The sequence below is a fragment of the Lepidochelys kempii genome, chromosome 1 (assembly GCF_965140265.1).
Source record: "Lepidochelys kempii isolate rLepKem1 chromosome 1, rLepKem1.hap2, whole genome shotgun sequence".
In the NCBI taxonomy this organism is placed as follows: Eukaryota; Metazoa; Chordata; order Testudines; family Cheloniidae; genus Lepidochelys; species Lepidochelys kempii.
In genome coordinates, this window is record NC_133256.1 from 133,164,308 (window position 1) to 133,183,822 (window position 19,515).

Below are 19,515 nucleotides of genomic sequence, written 5' to 3' on the forward strand. Positions count from 1 at the left end.
AATATTGGAGGACTTCAATCTGAGCAATATGCCAGAGATCTTCCAGTGCTACATTGTCCCTGGTATTATCATGGACAATTCTGCCATTCCCATCAAGTAGTGGATCAACACCATTGCTCTAGTTCCTTTGCTCCTGATGTACTTAAAGAACTCTTTATTGTCTTTAATTTGGCGGGCCATGGAGGGCTCCTTTTGTCCTTAGACTTCCCTTATCAATTTTCTACAATTCCTATCTTCTAATTTATATTCATTGCTATCAGCCTCCCACTTTTTTTCCATCTGTTATACATTATGTTTATTTTTTACAGCTGCTTTCACTTCCCTACTAAGCCAAACTGTTTTTGTTTGTTTGGTTTGGTTTGGTTTTTTAAACCATTGTAGTCTTCTTTCTTGATTATAGGATTGTGGCTTCTTGGGCATCTAGTAAATTGTTCTTAAACCATTCCCAATTATCCTCACTTTTTTCAGTTTAAATTCTATTTCTCAGTGGATTTGGCTCATAATAGTTTCAGCTTTGTGAATTGGCCCCTTTAAATCACAAAGTATTTATATTACTGCTTGGCACTTTATTACGTTTGCACATAACAGATATAATCAGGCAATGGTCATTTTCCCCCAAGCAATGACTAATTTTAGTTCTGTGATCAGTTTTTCTTGATCTGTCTCCGGCAAAAGGAGGCAATGGAGGAATCCTGCTGGGGAAGAAGCAGAGGTAAGAGAAGCTTTGCAGGGTCCAGGAAAAGGAGCCCAGAAGCAGATAACAAGAGGCAAAGCATAAGAAGTTATTAGTTTGGAAATTTATTTATTGAACTTTCATTTGGACGTTTCTGTTGCCCTGGCAGGGCATGAATGTTATGTGACTTGGCTGGAGGGCTGAGCCACAAAAGACATAGTGAGAAGCAGTTGGATTGCAACAGGCATGGGAGCTGAGGATAATGGCAACCTCAAGCACTGACACAAGGGGGAATTATGGTGAAAAGCCCAACCTATCATAACCTATGTTAAATCGATTAAAAGCTGGATTACTGATAGGCCTCAAAATGTGATTTTAACTGGGGAATCATTAAGTGGCTGTGTTTCTAGTGGGGCCCTCCAGGGATTGGTTCATGGCCCTATATGAACCATTTAATATTTTTAGCATGACCTGCACAAAAATATAAAATCATGCTGATAAATATAGATGAAGCAGCGATTTTGGGAGTGATAAATAATGAAGAGGACAGGTCACTAATACAGCGTGATCGGGATCACTTTGTAAGCTGGGTATAAGCAAACAATATGTGTTTCAATAAGGATAAATTCAAATGTATGCATCTAGGAACAAAGAAAGTAGGCCATGCTTACATGATGGGAGACACTATCCTAGGAAACAGTGACTACAAAAGACTTGGCTATCATGGTGCATAATCAGCTGAACCTGAGCTCCCAGTGCAATGCTGTGGCTAAAATGGCTAAAGTGATCCTTGGGTGCATAAACAGGGAATACTGAATAGGATAAGAGAAAGCATAAGAGCATAAGAATTCTCCAGACAGCCTGTAAGTAATGGCTGCTATTACTCAGCTGGGCATGTGACCAGACCACATGACACTGATCTCCATTTTGGGTACCTGTATTTTTCCTGTATTTTTCCACAAACTGTGCCATATGTTAAAGCTACACAAGGTGGGTTGTGACATCATCAAGGGGCCTCACTCCCCACAGACGAGAACTCCTGAAAACACCCGAGGAACACAGATTGGAGAACTGGGGGAAGTGCTGGTTCCAGGCTAAAACGATTTCTAACCTGTGTATGGAAACCTGGTCAACTGCCTGTACCATCAACCAGGGTGAGAAATTGCTAATTCATATCCAATCTATCGAGTATTTTAAGTTTGGTTTGCGGTTTTGTTTATTTGCTCGGTAATCTGCTTTGATCTGTTTGCTATCACTTATACTCACTTAAAATCTATCTTTTTTGTAGTTCATAAACTTGTCTTATGTTTTAATCTAAACCAGAGTGCCTTTGATGGAAATGTCTGGGGAAAATCTCAGCTTGGTTTAAAACAAGCATACTGTGCATATTCCTCTCCACATTGAGGGAGAGGTGAACTGGGTAATAAATTCATACTGGTCAGGGTTTTAATTAGGGCAGGATGGTACAGCTCTGGGGTCCTAGGCTGCGGGACTGGGGGTTATTTTGGCTTCAGCCTCTCTATTGTTGGTTCATGCAGTGGCTGGCCAAAGCCTGCATACAACTGCAGCTGGGTGTGTCCCTGCCTGTGTGAATGCTGGAGTGTGTGAGCGGTCTATAGCCTGTCACAGAAGCACAGTGCTGAGAGGGATCCCAGGCTTGTGAGTCAGAGGACTCAGAGGTAACCCAGTTCCAGGTGGCACACCGGGGGAAACCAGTGGGGCTCTCTCTCCATGCTTCTCCCTGAATCCCATCAATGACAACTTGATTTTCCCTTTTGTTGCTTACATTCTTCCCAAACCCTTTACTCTCGGTCTCTTCCCATTATGTATGCAGTGTTGATGTAGCCATGTTGGTTCCAGGATATTAGAGAGGCCAGGTGGGTGAGGTAATATCTTTTATTGAGACAACTGGGGAGAGAGACACACAGAGCTCTTCTTTTTCCTTTCCCTGGTCTGAAGAAGCGCTCACTGTCACTCGAAAGCTTTCCTTTTCTCATTATTGGCTTTATTAATTCCATTGTTACTATCACACCGAGTACTGTGACCCTGTGCCTGAAATAGTGTCACTGGTCTCATTTACCAGCCTCCCTTTCCTCTGTTAAAGTCCTCTTTAAAACCCTGTTCTCTGAACAATTCCTCCTCCCTCACATCTTCAATAATCCCCCTGTAGTGGGGTGGTCACCCGCTCTGGCCCTGAAGGGGTTAAAACAGCCCTGGGAGAGGGCTTCCTTGGGGAGCCAATAGTAAAAGCAGCCCTGCAGAGGGCTGTGGAAAAGGAGTGAAAGCAGCAAACCTAGGCTGATTGGGGGAAGTGGCCACAGTGGGGGCTATGCCCCAATCAGACCACAGCTGGTCCTATAAGAGGGCTGTGGGCCAGAAGCAGGGGAGTCTCACTCTAGCCCTAGAGTGGAAAGGGCTAGCTGCCTGGGAGCAAGGTACCTGAAGTGGGGCAGTGCTGGAAAAGGGAGCTGGAAAGCTCCAGCCTGGTAAACTCCCAGGCTGCAGACCTTGTTTATGGCCAAAAGATACTGGGGCTGTAGAGGTGCAGCCTGGGTATAGGCAGAGGCAGCTGGTCCTACCCCCTTGCCAGTGATGAGTGGCCATTACAGACTGAAGTCCGCTCCAGTGAGTGGGGACTAGCTGATGACTGGCAGTAGCCAGTGAGGCAAGGTGGGTTTAGATGGTTGTGGGTTCCCCTGGGAAGGGAGACCGAGTGTGGGGGTACTGCAGGGGGCAGGACCCCAAGGTAAAAGGCACGGGGGTTTGTGAGGGACACGGGGCCAGTGACAGGCAAGACAGTGGCCTGCAGAGGGTGCTCTGGGCTGGAAGAGCTAATTTCCAGGATGACCAGCAGGAGGTGCCATGCTGGTGAGTTGTTGCTTTGCTACGCCCCTATTTGTAGTCCTATTTTATTTGTGAAATCCCTTCAACTGGGAAGTAAAGTAAAATAAAAGTAAATAATGTCATCAACAGAGGCCCAAAGAACAAACTCAATTCTTTAAATATCAGTTATTTAAATATCATTTGATAATCTAGGTTTCAGATAAATTAGGGAATTGAACTCACAGAAGACATGGGACAAGACACTCTTTCAGATAAGAGGGAGCTTCAAATGATTGGGGCTAAGGATAATTAAAGTTGCATTTGAAAAAACCAGGAGAAAAATTGAACAAGCTGTGGAAGGAGAGATGGAGATTATTTTCAGGAGTGGCTTCAAATCATCTGTTTAGAACAGTTCTAAATGAAAAATAAACATGATTTACAAGTAACTTAGGCAACATGGGACAAATTCTGGCCCTACTGAAGTAAGTGGGGGCCAGGCTATTGTCCTATGTTTCTAAAGTTTAAGTTCATGATATAATGCAGTCCTCGGGAACCAAAAAATCTTACCACCTTATAGGTGAGACTGCATAATATTGGGGTAGGGAGAGGAACTGCTCCCTGCCCCAGCTCACCTCTGCTCTGTCTCCTCCCCTGAGCATGCCGCTGCCGCTCTGCTTCTCTCCCCCCACCCCACCCTTCCTTCCAGGCTTGCTGCACCAATCAACTGTTTGATGCAGGAAGGAAGGGAGGTGGGGGGCGGAGCGGAGCAGTGGTGGCGTGCTCAGGGAAGGATGTGGAGCGGAGGTGAGCTGGGGCAGGGAGTGGTTCCTCTGCTCCCTCCTCCCCCCCAGTTACTTGCTGCAGCCCTCCTTGGCCCCCCCTCCCCAATCCGCCGCCGCTTTGCTTCTCTCTCCCTCCAAGGCTTGCCACGAATCAGCTGTTTGGCGCAGCAAGCCTGGGAGCGAGAGAGGGAGAAGCAGAGCGGTGGCATGCTCGTGGGAGAAGACGGAGAGGAGGTGAGCTGGGGCAGGGGGGGCCATAGCAAGTAAGCAGGGAAGCGCAAAGGAACCGCTTCCGGTAACATGAATTTGGATATAACAAGATAAAGCAGCCCTGCTCCGTGGAGTGCTGCTTTACCGCGTTATAGCCGAATTCGCATTATATCAGACCGCATTATATCGGGGTAGAGGAGTATTTGCACTGTAAAAAACAAAAGAAATGGTATTTTTCAATCCACTTAATACAAGTACTGTAGTGCAATCTCTTTATCATGGAAGTTGAACTTACAAACTTAGAAGTATGTACAAAAAACTGCATTCAAAAATAAAACAATGTAAAACTTTAGAGCCTGCAAGTCCACTCAGTCCTACTTTTTGTTCAGCCAATTGTTCAGGTAAACAAACTTGTTTGTATTTGAAGGAGATAATGCTGCCCGCTTCTTGTTTACAATGTCACCTGAAAGTAAGAACAGGTGTTCTCATTGCAAGACATTTACGTGCCAGATGTGCTAAAGATTCATATGTCCCTTCATGCATCAATCACCATTCTAGGGGACATGTGTCCATGCTGATGACGAGTTCTGCTCGATAACAATCCAAAGCAGTGCAGATCGACACGTGTTCATTTTCATCATCTGAGTCAGATGCCACCAGCAGAAGGTTGACTTTCTTTTTTGGTGGTTCGGGTTCTGTAGTTTCTGCATCTGAGTGTTTCTCTTTTAAGACTTCTGAAAACATGCTCCACACCTTATCCCTCTCAGATTTTGGAAGGCACTTCAGATTCTTGAACCTTGGGTCGAGTGCTGTAGCTATCTTTAGAAATCTCACATTTGTACCTTCTTTGCATTTTGTTAAATCTGTAGTGAAAGTGTTCTTAAAATGAACAACATGTGCTGGGTCATCATCCGAGACTGCTATAACAAGAAATATATGGCAGAATGCGGGTAAAACAGAGCAAGGGACATACAATTCTCCCCCAAGGAGTTCAATCACAAATTTTATTAACACTTTATTTTTTTAACAAGCATCATCAGCATGGAAACATGTCCTCAGGAATGGTGGCTTAAGCATGAAGGGGAATATGAATGTTTAGCGTATCTGGCAATGCCAGCTACAAAAGGGCCGTGCAAATGCCTGTTCTCACTTTCTGGTGACATTGTAAATAAGAAGCGGGCAGCATTATCTCCTGTAAATGTAAACAAACTTGTTTGTCTGAGTGTCTGACTGAACAAGTAGGACTGAGTGGACTTGTAGGCTCTAAACTTTTACATTGTTTTGTTTTTGAGTGAAGTTACGTAACAACAACAAAAGTCTACATTTGTAAATTGCACTTTCATAACAGATTGCACTACAGTACTTGTATGAGGTCAGTTGAAAAATACTATTTCTTTTATCAACTTTACAGTGCAAATATTTGTAATAAAAAATAATATACACTTTGATTTCAATTACAACACAGACTACTATATATTTGAAAATGTAGGAAAACATCCAAAATATTTAATACATTTCAATTGGTATTCTATTGTTTAACAGTGTGATTAAACCTGCCATTAGTCGTGATTTTTTTTAATGGTGATTAATTTTAAGTTACTTGTGTAAGTTAACTGTGATTAATCAACAGCCCAAGTTCATTTATAAATATGTTCTTTAAGTCACTGCCTCACACATTTGTTTTCTCTTTGTGGGGTATTTTAGTGCAATATCTAGAGGGACAAACATTCATCTCAGGCTTATGCTGTGCAGAGTGAAACTAGCCACATAGTGAGGGGGAAGCTTTGCCAGGATTGGCATCCACATTTCTTGTTAGGTTCATGAAGGGATTAGATATACTGAGCAATCCACATTGTGCGCACACAAACATATACCTTTGTTTTCATGTATCTCAGATGATTTTGACCTTGCTAACCATGGGGATCTCAGCAGGGGAAAACATTTTTCCAAATGATTGAGACACAGATCACGAATCACTGACTGGCATATGAGCACTTTCCTACTTCAGGAAAAAAGCCATTTTCAGAATGAGGTTAACAACAAAATGTGTGCTACAGGGGAACAGTGCTTCATAGTAAGGAATGAGCAAATGTATGATGAAGGTTTTTATGAAGTGCTTACTACTTACAGCACAATGTATTGTTATCAGATCAATTGAGGTAAAAAGACATGATGTGCAACTGTGCAAGTTATGGGGAGACTGTGCTGCAGAAGCTCCAAAATTGCAAACTGGAACACATACATGTAATAAAATGCTAATGTAAAGATTTCAATAACATTAATTTGGTCCCGTTTCACATGAGTAGAACTTTCAGTTGTTGGATAGAGTGTTAAATGTTAAATTTAATGTAAATTTATATGCAGTGTCTCTAGTTAATGGACATTAAATTCTGGAAATTTAATTTTGTGGGTTTGGGTGTTTTTGTGTTTATACAGTATTAAATTTGTTCAGGTTTTCTTTATGGAGTTATTTGTAAGACTGTTGTCTTTGGTCATATACCGTTATTATATATTTCTTGAAAGTTTATTATTTTATTACCTTAACATAATTTTCATTTTTGTTGAGGGTTGCGGATTCCTCTATGATCTTCACATTACAGGTGAAATTTGGATAATTAGATGCTGATTTGTTTGAATTTTTTACACTACAGATGAAAATGACTAAATTGCCTAGACTAGAAAATGACGAGAACTGCCGCTACAACGGTGAAGTTAGCGCTAGCGTCACAGGCTGGCTGGCCTTTTAAGGACAGCCAGGTTCAGCTATACCCCCCCCCCCCCCCCCCGCGGGATTAAGGGCCTGTTTCCCCAGTTCCTGATCAGCTGGGTGATTTGTGGACGAAGGGCTGAGACCCCTGTTTGAGGGAAGACCCACAGAGGCAGAGCGAGGTAGCCGGGGGATCTGCAGGAGACTATGAGGGGACTCCAGGGACGGAGCCAGGGGCTGAAAGGCAGCCCAGGGGGGACTGGGACCGAAGGGGGGAACAGGGGAGCAACTGGGCCATAACCTCCCAGGGCTGCTGATTGGCACATTATAGGCAAAAAAGCTCCCTAAATAATTTGCACCACACGTCAATCATGCAGCCCCAGAGCACAGGGGAGCTACAGCCGTTCCTTGGCCCCACCCCTCGTGCCCACGGCCGGGGGAGGGGGGGCGGGTTCCCTCCTCCGGGAGGCCTCCGCGGATCCCCGCCCCGCATCCAGGTCCCCGGCCCGGGGGGCGGGGCGAGCTCAGGCCCCACCCCTCGCAGGGGGCGGGGTTTTCTCCACTCTTCGCCATGACGAACAAATGACCGCGCGGGGAATGAGATTGAAGTTCCAGCGAGGCGAGCGCGTTCTCTGCTTCGAGCCCGACCCCACCAAGGCCCAAGTGCTCTATGATGCCAAGGTGACCCACCGGCCGCGCGCGCGCGCGCGCCGCGCCCCTAGCTCCGCCCCCCCTCCCCCCGCCGCGGCCTCCTCGCGCCGGGCCCCGCAGTCGGCGGAAGCGGCAGCTCCGCCCGGCCGCGGGGTGGGTGTGCGTGACGGAGAGAGACAGGCCCCGCCCCGCCCCGCCATCTCCAGCCGGGCGCCTCGGTCTCTCCCGCCGCCGCCGCCGCCGCCGCCTCCTCAGGCCGGGCAGGCTCCGCTTTCGCGTCCGCCCCGCCCCTGGCGCAGCCTCACACCGGGGCTTGGCGGCGGCCCGACCCCGCCAGGGGGCAGCCGCCGCCGCCGCGCCCAGCCCCGCGTCCTGCTGGGGCCCGTTCCCCGCCTGCATCCCGCGCGGGAGTCCGCGGCCCAGGTCCGGCGCCTCGGGGGCGTGCGGGCGCCCAGTTCCCCTGGGCCTCAGTCGGGGTCAGGCGCCGCGGCACCTGGGAGCCTCCGGGCCTGAGGCAGCCAGCGGAGCGCTGCGCTGCGCCCGCTCCGGGCCGTGCCCCTGGCTTGGTTCCCCCGGCGGCTTTGTGCTCGGCGTGGGAGGCGGCGGCCGCTGTGTGTGGGCTGCCAGTCATCGGAGCAGGGCTCTGCATGTCCTAGAGACAGGAGCGGTGTGAACGGGGCTGGGCCAGACACATGCCCACCCTCGATTCCGTGTGCACCTGCCAAATAGGCTCCCCTGTGGAGTTCAGTCCTGTGCGCCTTTAATAGGCACAGTACCGGGAGGGAGCCCTCCCCGGTAAAAGCCTATTAAATTGGGACTTCAAGTCAAAGGTACCGTTGGACGAAGCGGAAGCGGAGCGGGCAAAGTGGCAGTGTGTGATGAATTACATAGTGTTGGCTAAGTGGTTAATTGTTGGGCATTCGGACTTTTTAAAAACGTGTAGAGCTTTTAGAAAAAGAAATGTAATATTGGTTTTGGGTGTTCACTAAACAACAGTGAAACACCCTTTAAATTAAATCTTAACTCAGGCTGTGTAATGGTGCAGATGGTTGTCTTTCCAGTTTCAGGGATTTCAGCAACTTTGATTTTTTTTTTTTCATCACACCCAAAGGATAGCCTGAAATATCTAAGTCCAGTTTTCTGTGATCAAGGACTTAGCAGTTTCTCTCTGTGAAGACTGCCCTTTTAGTTGCTATAAGAACACCCAGGCTTGTATTGCTGACCTGCTCCCTTTAGTGTTCCACAGAGAGAGTTGCCTGCAGGAGCCCCTTAAAATGGGTGTTGCAGAGTTGCGTATTATTTTGTTAATGCCCCCAAATGTGTTTGCAAAAGATATAGAAAAACAAAAAGATCCCTTCTCTTCTGTGGTCCTGGCTCCTTAGCTGGATCACAACTCCTACGATGGACTGCATTGATCCAACTGGTGAGAAGACTGCAGTGCATTACAGGAGCCGTTCTAGGAGTGAGTGAGGGAGCCAGGCCCCTGGAAGAGAATGTGGGCGTGAAGCATCTGAACTGCATGAGGCACTGCAACAGCACAGGTGGATACAAATCAGTGTTGACCTAAAAAAAAATGTTTTGTTTCAGTTCTGCAAACCAAAATATTTCAAGGAACTTGAATATTTAGTTTCTATTTTCCACTGGAAAATAGAAAAAAAATCAGTAACATTGAAATTGTGGAAGCTGCATTTTGTGCCAAACCCCCCAACGGAAAATTTCAGGCCATCTCTAGTTAATATGATTGACTCGATTTTTGTGAGCATTGTGGAAGAGATGAGGTTTCTAAAGGGATTTTCCTAAGAGGCACTATATAACACTCCTGATATGCGTGGTGTGTATGTTGAGTGCGTATTTAAGTCTTATGTGTGGCACAGTTGTCCAGACTAGATTTTAAGTTATTTGGCAAGATTAAGGCTATCCTTCAATCTTCTAGATGGTTGTTTAGTTTTTTGGGAGATATCAAAGTGAAAGTACTTTGAATTCAAGTTTGTTTATATGAGTAGGTGGACTTGTTGTACTAGATGGAATAAAAACAGACTCTGTGAGCAGCTGGCAGTATTAGCTATTCTCAAAATCTGTTGTGCTATCTTACTTGGAGTTCAGTTCAGACATTCGCAAATAATTGTTCTCTTAATTCTGCAGTTTGGCCAGGGGTGAAAGTAATTTAAAGGACTTAACGGTACGCTGAGTGGGGGCGTGGCCTCAACCAGAAGAGGCGGGGCCTTTAAAGATTTAAAGGCCCAGGGCTCTGGCTGCAGCCGGGAGACCCGGGGCCTTTAAATCACCCCCAGAGCTCCTAGCTGCAGAGGCTGGGATTTAAAGGGCCCTGGGCTCCAGCTACCACAGCAGAGCTCCAGGCCCTTTAAATTGCTGCCAGAGCCCCAGGGTAGCGGTGGCAGGGCTCCAGCGGTGATTTAAAGGCCCGGGGCTCTGGCCACTATGGGGAACCCTGGGCCCTTTAAATCACCGCCGGAGCCCTGCCACTGCTACCCTGGGGCTCCGGCAGCCGGGCTCAGGCAGCGATTTAAAGGGCCCGGAGCTCCGCTGCTGCAGGGAGCCCCGGGCCCTTTAAATGGCCATCCTGGGGAAGTTGGTCTGGCACAGCGTACCGGCTCTTGCTGGTACGCTGTACCGGCTTACTTTCACCTCTGCATTTGGCCCTACATGCTGTTAACAAGAAGAGTGTTCAATAGTTTTAACTAAGCATTTGGTATTCCTTCTGTATCATGATGTTACTGGTTAGTTTCCTGTATAGAGGGTCTGCAGAAGCAACTCATAAAGGAGATAGAAGGCTACTTGTCCAAATGTGATACCTCTGCAAATCCACATTGTTCCATCCCTCTTCTTTGGAGCACTTTTTGGGATGGATAGGAAATGAGGACAGGGCAGGACCTAATAGTAGTCTCTTCAATATTTAGATCTCAGATCAGTACACAAACATTTTCTGTCATCTTTGCAGTTCGTAGTAGTTCCATGGGCTTAGGAGAAGGTGCATGATTTCCTACAGTATGGGTGTTCAAAGGCAGTTCATTAGGTTTCCATTTACTCATAAGTATCCATTCCTTTATTGCACCCACAAACCCATTCTCTAAACACTCATTTCTATAGAAAGTGCACTGTAATCTTTGTATTAGGCCACATGCTTTGTTTTCTTTTTCAGATTGTTGATATTGTTGTTGGAAAAGATGAGAAGGGCAGAAAGATTCCAGAATATCTGATCCATTTTAATGGTTGGAACAGAAGGTGAGACTATACAGTGCACCATTTTATTTAAAAAGTTTTTGTATTTACAAAATCTTTTCAATGGCATGCTGTAGCCTACAGGATGGTGTAGGGTAAGAGATAAGTAGAAGTTAGGTTTTGGGCCTAAATTAGCCTAAGGGTAGAGGAGTATGGGACATGGAAGTTGCTAGTGTAAGAAAGTTGGAAATAGTGTTATGGGTAGGGCCCTACCAGTTTCACGTCTGTGAAAAACACGTCACAGACTGTGAAATAAGCCCTTCCCTGTGGAATGTGATCTCCCCAAAATCAGCTGGGCTGGGGAGGGACAGGACATGGGCTCTGAAGGCGACACAGAAGTGAGTATGGCAATCCTGCAATCCCCCTACAACAGCTTTGGCCCCCCCGGTCCCCTTTTGGATCAGGGCCCCCAGGGTTACAACATAGTGAAATTTCAAATGCAAACATCTGAAATTGTGAAATTGACCAACCTTAAGACCCTGCGGGCATGAAATTGACCAAAGGGAATTTTGAATTTGGTAGGACCTTAGTTATCGGAAAGTAAAAGTTAAGAAGGACATGGCCCAGTGTTATGTTACCATTATGTTTTTGGTTATAACTGGTTTGAGCAAGGTTTTTAATGAGTACTTTTAAAAGTTGTGAATGGTTTATTAAAATGCTATCTATACTGGTAGTGTGGGAAAGATGTTGACACAGATGTTAATTTAAATTATGCGTAATATAAAGTGCCAGTAAAAAGGTAGTGGGAATATAATTATGGAAAAGGGCAGTTTAAAGTTACTTAGTATTATAATTGAATATAAAAGGAGTAGCCTTGCTAAATTTCAGGAGATCTCCAATTAACATAAAAAGGGTACTGTTAAGTTCCAGGATTATAAGGCTGTATTTCTCTCTGTTGTTGCACTGATTACCCATTGATAATTTGGGTGTAATTATAATTGTAGTATTGTGTAAATGTTAATGGCATGCCTGTTTGCTTAACTAATCATTTTCCTTTTAAATTTTGGTTTTTTCATTCAAAATGTCATCTAGTAGTCCTCTGCTAAATAAATGTTCTGGAGCTGATCTAGAGGCTCGAACCTGAAAACAAAGTTGGGTTTTATTGCATGCTTCTCTTCAACAATTTTATATTAATTGGGAACATTTCAACATAAAGATTACTATACCTTCATAGGAAGAAATAATACTATTATGAAAAAGGAGGACTTCAGTAATCTTTATTTTGTGAATACCTTTAATAAATGCTTTTTATGGGAATTCATTTATGTTGATATACTGGTTTATGGCCTCTGTGTCGGTGGAAACTCAGACTGTATCTCTGTCATAATCTGAGTTGCTTGATGGTGAAGTCTGGAAACATTCTAATGTTGACCTGACGTTTCTTAACATTGTCTTATTGCTTCAGGTACTTCAACTTGTAAAGTTAAGGAAAAAGTGTATTTTATTTATTTATTTTTTTAAGGAAAAATAAAGCCAAAGGATGGTGCAAAAAGATGCAAGTCTACATCATAGTACCACTTAATTCCAGATTTTGTTTCTAAAGAACACTAAAATTTTACTTTGTAGATGACTGTAAATCTACATTTATCATTCAGTATTTATTGGTAAAGTCAGTTTCTATTTATTATTTTTTTCTTTTGCCCTATATTTAGCTGGGATAGATGGGCAGCTGAAGATCATGTTCTTCGTGATACAGACGAAAACCGCAGATTACAACGTAAATTGGCAAGAAAAGCTGTAGCTCGCATGTAAGGAATATGTTTATCTCTTGACTTCATATGGCTTTCATTCAAAAATCTCTTTAAAAACTGGTATATAGTTAAGACTTGTTATAAAATTCCTATGTACTGGATCCACATCCTTCTGAAGAAACATCACTGACAAGTACATTGGGGAGACTTGAAGCAGGACTCTTTCCCCAAAAACAAATATCTGTTTGTAATACTTGCTAGTCTTTTAGGGCTGCAGAGAAGAACAGGGTGGCGGGAGTATAGTAAAGTGTAAAAACATTGATGTGTCCGAATATTGTCCCTCAAGTAAATTATTTTTGAAATAATAAATACAATCACAAACATTCATTGCCTATGCATATTTTATTCTTGCTTTTGCATATAGCACTGCTTCTTATGCTTTGACAGCAGTAGTAAATAAGTGGAGTGATGACAGATTGAACAATTCACTCAAATTCTTCTTTAGGAGAAGAAAGGGAAGGAAGAAGAGATGTTGTCGATTGCCTGGTGTTGACTCTGTGTTAAAAAGCCTTCCTGCTGAGGAAAATGATGAGAGTAGTGAAAATTGTAAGTTGTCTTCTCTTTGATTTGATGACTACACTTGCATTGTGCTATTTACAAAATTGTTAACTTATTAAACTACTGTGGCATCTCAATTTTACAAACTCCAATCTTATGAACAACCAGTTATATGAACAATTTTTCCTGAGTAGGTCGGGGGGGGCGGGACATAACGAAAGCAATGTTGATGATGAACAAGTTGACATCCCTTCACATTCTGATGCCTTCATTGTGTTGGTAATCACTTTGCACTGATTTGAAGGACAAGAAGAAAACAATGCACGGCACCATCCTGCAACATATCCTGTATCTACTGTAAATTGAGATACTCAGTTTTATGAACTCCATCCTCCATTCATTCATAAAACAAGTTTTACTGTAACTGTGCAAATTCAACAGTCTGAGTTGCTACTGAGTTTGGTGTTATATGCATGTAATAGCACTGGCTAGAATGTTAATATAACTATATGAAGTATATTAATATGTTTTGTATAAAAAATGAGCAGACGTTACACCAAGATATCCTTCTCCTCTCCCTACCCTTGAGGCAGACAATACTCTTTGCTTTACCCTCATTCAGCTCTTCTGGGCACTCTGGCCCAGATTTTTAAAGCTATTTTGGTGTTGCTGCTCTCACCGTGTCAACACCTAACTGATTTAGGAGCTTAAATATCATATTCAAAAGGGGATTTTAGGCATCTAGTTGTTGCAATGCTGAGAACAGCAACACTTAAATATCTTTAAAAATCTGGCCTCTACACTACTCTCAAATCAAAGGGTTGCTCTGTCTGGCCCCAGCCTCCCCCAAGGACTCTGATGCCTGCTCAGTTACCATTTTGGCTTGTCCTGATCTTTTGGGCAACAGGATTTTTTCCTACCTGCATGGTAAAGAGATCTGTTTCTTGCCTCCAGCATGCTGGTGGTGGTTGTTCCTGGCCTCTTTCTTCTATCAGCCATCGATCCAAGGGCATTTTTCTAGTAACTTTAAGGTCTGTTTGTATTGTTTTGCAGTGTCAACACTTCATTAGTGTGCTGACCATTGTCATTCCTCTGATTCAGACATCTTTACACCATTAGTATTTACCACTTTTTCATTTCAACATTTGGTATAATTTGCTCACAACTTGCATTTGGGCATATCATGTGATATTTATTTAAAAGCTTTTTCTTCTTTTTGCCTTTTTAAGCTGAATACGCTAACCTTTTGCTTACAACTAGAGTCCAGTGAAAATTAAAAAGAGCAACTGGTTGTTGAAAAATTTTGTGAATTTGCATATATTGGTGAATGTTCATGAATTAAAGTTGATATATGAGCATTGTTTGTTTTGAGTTTCCTAACTATTGCATGCTAAAATACTTAAAATATTTCTTCAGCATTTCTAGTTTATACCTCATTACAAAAAACAACAAACCAAACAGCCTTGAATTAAATGTTACAAAGTGAAAAATTGTTGGATATGAATCTATGTCCAATGCGATATGCAGAATAAATTTGTGAAATATCAAAAATAACTCATTTCTCTCTTAAACAGCTATAAGTAGTTCTTCTGATGACAGTGATGAAGGAACAGATGAAGAAATAAAAAGTGAAGAAAGTGACATTGAAGAGAGGACAGACATGGTATATTCCTATGAGCTCCCTTAATTTTAATAATACTTAATACTTTACATGGTTGAACCTGTCTCAATTTTCCCAGTTAGGTGAATTAATTGCTCAAGGCCATGCAGCATGTAGTTATAGGGCCGGGACTAGAACTCATGATTGTTGACCTCTTAATAGAGGTCTTATTGTGGTAGAGTTATTCAAACCCATAGAAGATGTTTTACTCCCTTAGATGGCATTGATCTCAATATAAAATGTATTTAAATTAGACTTGTTCTTCTCATTCTATTTCCACTCTTAAGGTCTGCCAGCAAACAGCACTACCCAGATTTATAGTTCTTGTAAAATGTTACTAGTCTCTGCAGGTGAAGCAGATTCTAATGTCATCAGGATTTTAATGGCTGATATACACAGTGTCTTTAAAGAGGGTCTGCCAACTCAAATTAGTTTAAAATTTAGACCTATTTGTAAGAATCTAAGACCAGTAGAAATATTTCCACTGTACAAAAAGTCAGTGGAAACAGGTGCATGAAAGCTGTTTATAATCTAAACACTGCAGGAGAGATCATTTGAAAGTGAAACTGTTTAAAAACAAATGGAAAAAGTGACAATTGATTTAATTATTATTAAATTGTAATGTGAGGGAGCAAAAAGCAAACAGGAAAACCAGTGAAAAAACGAATAGAATTTTTAAAACAGGACTTTTTTAAATACATTGAAGGTATTACTGGAAAGAAACTACACTGTGTACTGTCCATCTACATTCAGAAACTACTCTTACATGTATTTTATCATACAAGTAGTTAGATTCAGTTTCTGTTTAGCAGAAATTTTAATATTTGATCGAGTTTTGCCTAACATACTACAGTAATTAACTAGTAACACTAACCATTTTTTCTTACCTTGATTTGTGCTGTTGCAGAAAGAAGAACAAGAGATTCACACTAAAAGGGATATGGAAGAAAGAGCAATAAGCATAGAAATTCCTGAAGTTTTGAAAAAAAAGCTTGAAGAAGACTGTTATTATATTAACAGGAGAAAACGGGTATGATTGGTTAAATGAGGGAGAGTATATAAAAAAAAATACCTAAAGGCAGTCAAAAGTCGCACTTGCATGTAGAGCTAACTTGCCTTTATAGCAAAACTTCTAAGATTTCAGGGGATAAGGCTTCTAAATGACTAGAGTTCTGAATTACCAATATATTAATCTGTAAAATTAGGGTTCACATCTATATCTGGTTTTGTTTTAAGAAACTTGGAATACAACACTGAGCTAATCCCCTTCTGCTATCATATTTATATGTTCCCCAAAACTGGACACACAAGGGATTGAGCAAAAGTATAATTTAAGGAGCAAATTTGAAATAAATATATATAAAATAGACTAGTTAGGCTAGCCTATGGGTCAAAAATTAATGTTGTGGCTCATTGCTTAAATCCATAATTGTATTATTTGACAGTCCATCAAATTGTCTCTTCAGCTAGTGAAACTGCCTTGTCAGAGAAATATAATAACTATCTTGGAGTCGTATGTGAAGCATTTTGCCATAAATGCAGCATTTTCAGCTAATGAAAGATCTCGGCACCATCAAGTGACTTCACATGTCAACATGAACCTTCATTACGTCCCACCAGAAAAGAAGTAAGTAATGTCTACCGTTTGTTTGGGTGTAGAGGAAGTGTAGGTTTGAATTTCAAGCCCAGGTTTTAGATGATGTGTTCTTTTTGTGCCCATCCATATACCGTGGACTGATACCCCGATGTGTAAGACAGCACAACAATATCAGGACAACTTTATGTTTAGAGATGAGAAAATTACTATTATCCAAAGAGGTGATGTTGGAATTGCTAATAATAATACAGGAATATTACCACAATACTAATTTAACCATAAATTCCTTTATTAAGTCTAAAGGCCAAATGGTATTTTATACAATTGCTCTAAACATGCCTAACAGCCCAACGAATGAGCGGTCACTACACCCAATACAGCAACAACGCATTCATAAGCATGTGATCAGTATATTTAAGAATAGTTTCCCCTACATTTGGCCTTCTCATCCTGGCGTTCTCCAGCATGATCAGATAGGGTCTGACAAAGAACCTTCAGATTCATAACTCTTTTTATACCCTTCAACAAACAAATGATGTCATAGCTATTACTACTTTAGCTACCAAACAATGTGAGACCGTTCACTCTTATTTACAGTCTTAATTCAGACAAGATTTACAACCTCCTTTTTCCCCAAGGCCTCATCATTCTTGCTGACTTAATAGCTTTTTTTGTTGCCCCTGAGTTCACATGGGGCGTTACTTTTTAAAATAATACTGGTATGTGGGATGGGAAGCTCCATCCTGGCTCCTTTTTGGACAGATTCTCTTATTTAAAACTATCTTCAGTTACCTCTTTTGGTCAGAGGCCCCCTTCTTAGAGACTTCACCTACCTTATTAGTTATTCTTTGAGCCAACATCCTCCCTAGTTAATTTCTTTTGGCCGTAGATTATTACTTTCAAGAACTTTTTTCTGCTTGCCAGTTAGGGCCTTTCTTTACAACACATATATTTCCTTAACTGAATTTAAGATAACTAATTCTTTAATTTCATATTTATTCTACACTTGCATTACAATAAAGCGTCACTCTCTCCTTCTGTCACATAAGTCGAGGCTTCTATTTTAGCCATTTTTTGTTAAGAATTTCTGTATATATGGGACATTTTCACCTTTGCATGACAGGAATCTAATTTTGAGCTCTAAGAGGTACCTATCTTCCACTACAGAGGCTGGTGTGAGACACCCCCTGCTAAAGTAAAGTTAAATTTTGAGCTTGTCAGGTTATAGTAGCACAAACTCCAAAAGTCCAGGTGTATCACAAAATGCCTTCAGAGGACACCAGTTACAGGCAAGTCACTTTCTTGTGTGATTAGGCTGCTGAATGCTCTTGATCTCAAGCATCACTATGCAGTGAAGATATATGTGTGTAGTGATAAAACCATCCATACATGTCATCTTTGTGATTTTTGAAGCATATGATCCCTTCTGCTCAGGAGTTACTTTTAAGAGGAGTTAACAGTCTAAATGGATGGACTGTCCTATTTCAGGTTAACATTGGGGTGGAGTCTTTCTTTTTCTTTTTCTTTTTCTTTTTTTTTTAAAGGATTAAACTTTAATTTGTCTTGTCACATTCTGTTTCAGCGATTCAGAATTGTCTTATTCCCTGCAGTGCCTCAGTTTGTACTATGATGTATTAGTCACTATTTTGACAGGATAATAATACTTAGGTTCTTTTTGCATTACAATATCCCAAACTAATGCTTATCATGAGACATCAGAAATAGGAATAGAGAACTTAATGACTTTTTTATTAATTTAAACTAGTGTATGTGTACTAATTGAGACTATAAAAAAGCTAAAAATCTATTAGATTTTTAAATGTTGATTAAAATAAAACAAATTACAGCCAATGGGAAGCGGTGAGCCAGTACGTCCCTGTGGCCCGGTACTTCCCACAACTCTCATTGGCCATGAACTGGGAGCTGCGGGGGGCCTTGCCTGCGGACAGTCAATGTCAGCAAAATGTCTCACGGCCTGCAATCAGATTACCCTGGTGGGCCACAGGTTGCCCACCACTGCTGTAACTTCAAAGCAACAATTGGTAACTTCAAAGCAACAATTCCAGGACTCTTTGTCACTTAGAAGCAAATTAAGGTCAAGGGATTATTTGCCACCTAAATTAGAGAAATTTCATCCTCCTCACTGTTCACAAAGAGTCAACTAAATAATGAAATGGTCTGTCTCTTTGAAAAACAATGCTTTTCCAAAAGCTGTATTCCTTTGTCTTTTCTCTCCCATACTTTTGCACACCATTCTGTGGTCTGTTTATGTGAATTTACAGGTATTTCCTTTGGTGTTTTATTAATGGGGGTGTCCCTGCTTTTCACCCATATTAACAGCGCCCATGTGAGATAAGAGTTGCCCTATTTTGTAGATGGAGAAGGGTAAATGGATGCGTAGCGGGAAATTAATGCACAGAGGTAAAGACACTTGCCCACAGTGTCTCAGAAAAATTGTTGGCATGGCTAGGAATAGAACTCATGTTTGATTCCTAACCCCTTAGAAGCACAGAAATGTAGGGAGGCTGGAAGGGACCTTGAGAAATCAAAGGCCAGCTCCCTATATGCTGTGGCAGGACCAAGTAAACCTAGATTATTCGTGACAAATGTTTGTCCAACCTGTCTTTATAAACCTTCAATGATGGGAATTCCAGTCTCCCATGGAAGCCTATTCCAGAGCTTAACTATCCATATATCAAAGCTAAATCTTCCTTGCTGCAAATTAAGCCCATTTCTAGTGTACTACCTTTGCTGCATATGTATGGAGTACAATTAATCATTGTCCTTTTTTATAACAGCCCTTAACATATTTGAAGACTGTTATCAAGTCCCCTTTTGAGTCCCTAATAGATATGCCCTCCCAGTTTGACAGTGAACCATTGATAACTACTCTGAGTACAGTCTTTCAACCAGTTGTGCACCT

The 19,515-nt window shown here is 42.1% G+C and overlaps 1 protein-coding gene across 6 annotated transcripts in view; it reads left to right on the forward strand.

Moving 5' to 3' along the window:
* Positions 1–7,719: 7,719 nt before the first annotated feature.
* MSL3 (MSL complex subunit 3) overlaps positions 7,720–19,515 on the forward strand; it is a 39,436-nt gene continuing 27,640 nt past the window's right edge. For all 6 annotated transcript variants that reach the window (XM_073354823.1, XM_073354829.1, XM_073354838.1 and 3 more), the window contains exons 1-7: positions 7,720–7,876; positions 11,007–11,089; positions 12,739–12,834; positions 13,283–13,383; positions 14,910–14,998; positions 15,903–16,025; positions 16,462–16,622. In XM_073354823.1, coding sequence (XP_073210924.1) covers positions 7,778–7,876; positions 11,007–11,089; positions 12,739–12,834; positions 13,283–13,383; positions 14,910–14,998; positions 15,903–16,025; positions 16,462–16,622 — 752 coding nt within the window. In that variant the 5' untranslated portion in view covers positions 7,720–7,777. The remainder of the gene's footprint in view (positions 7,877–11,006; positions 11,090–12,738; positions 12,835–13,282; positions 13,384–14,909; positions 14,999–15,902; positions 16,026–16,461; positions 16,623–19,515) is intronic.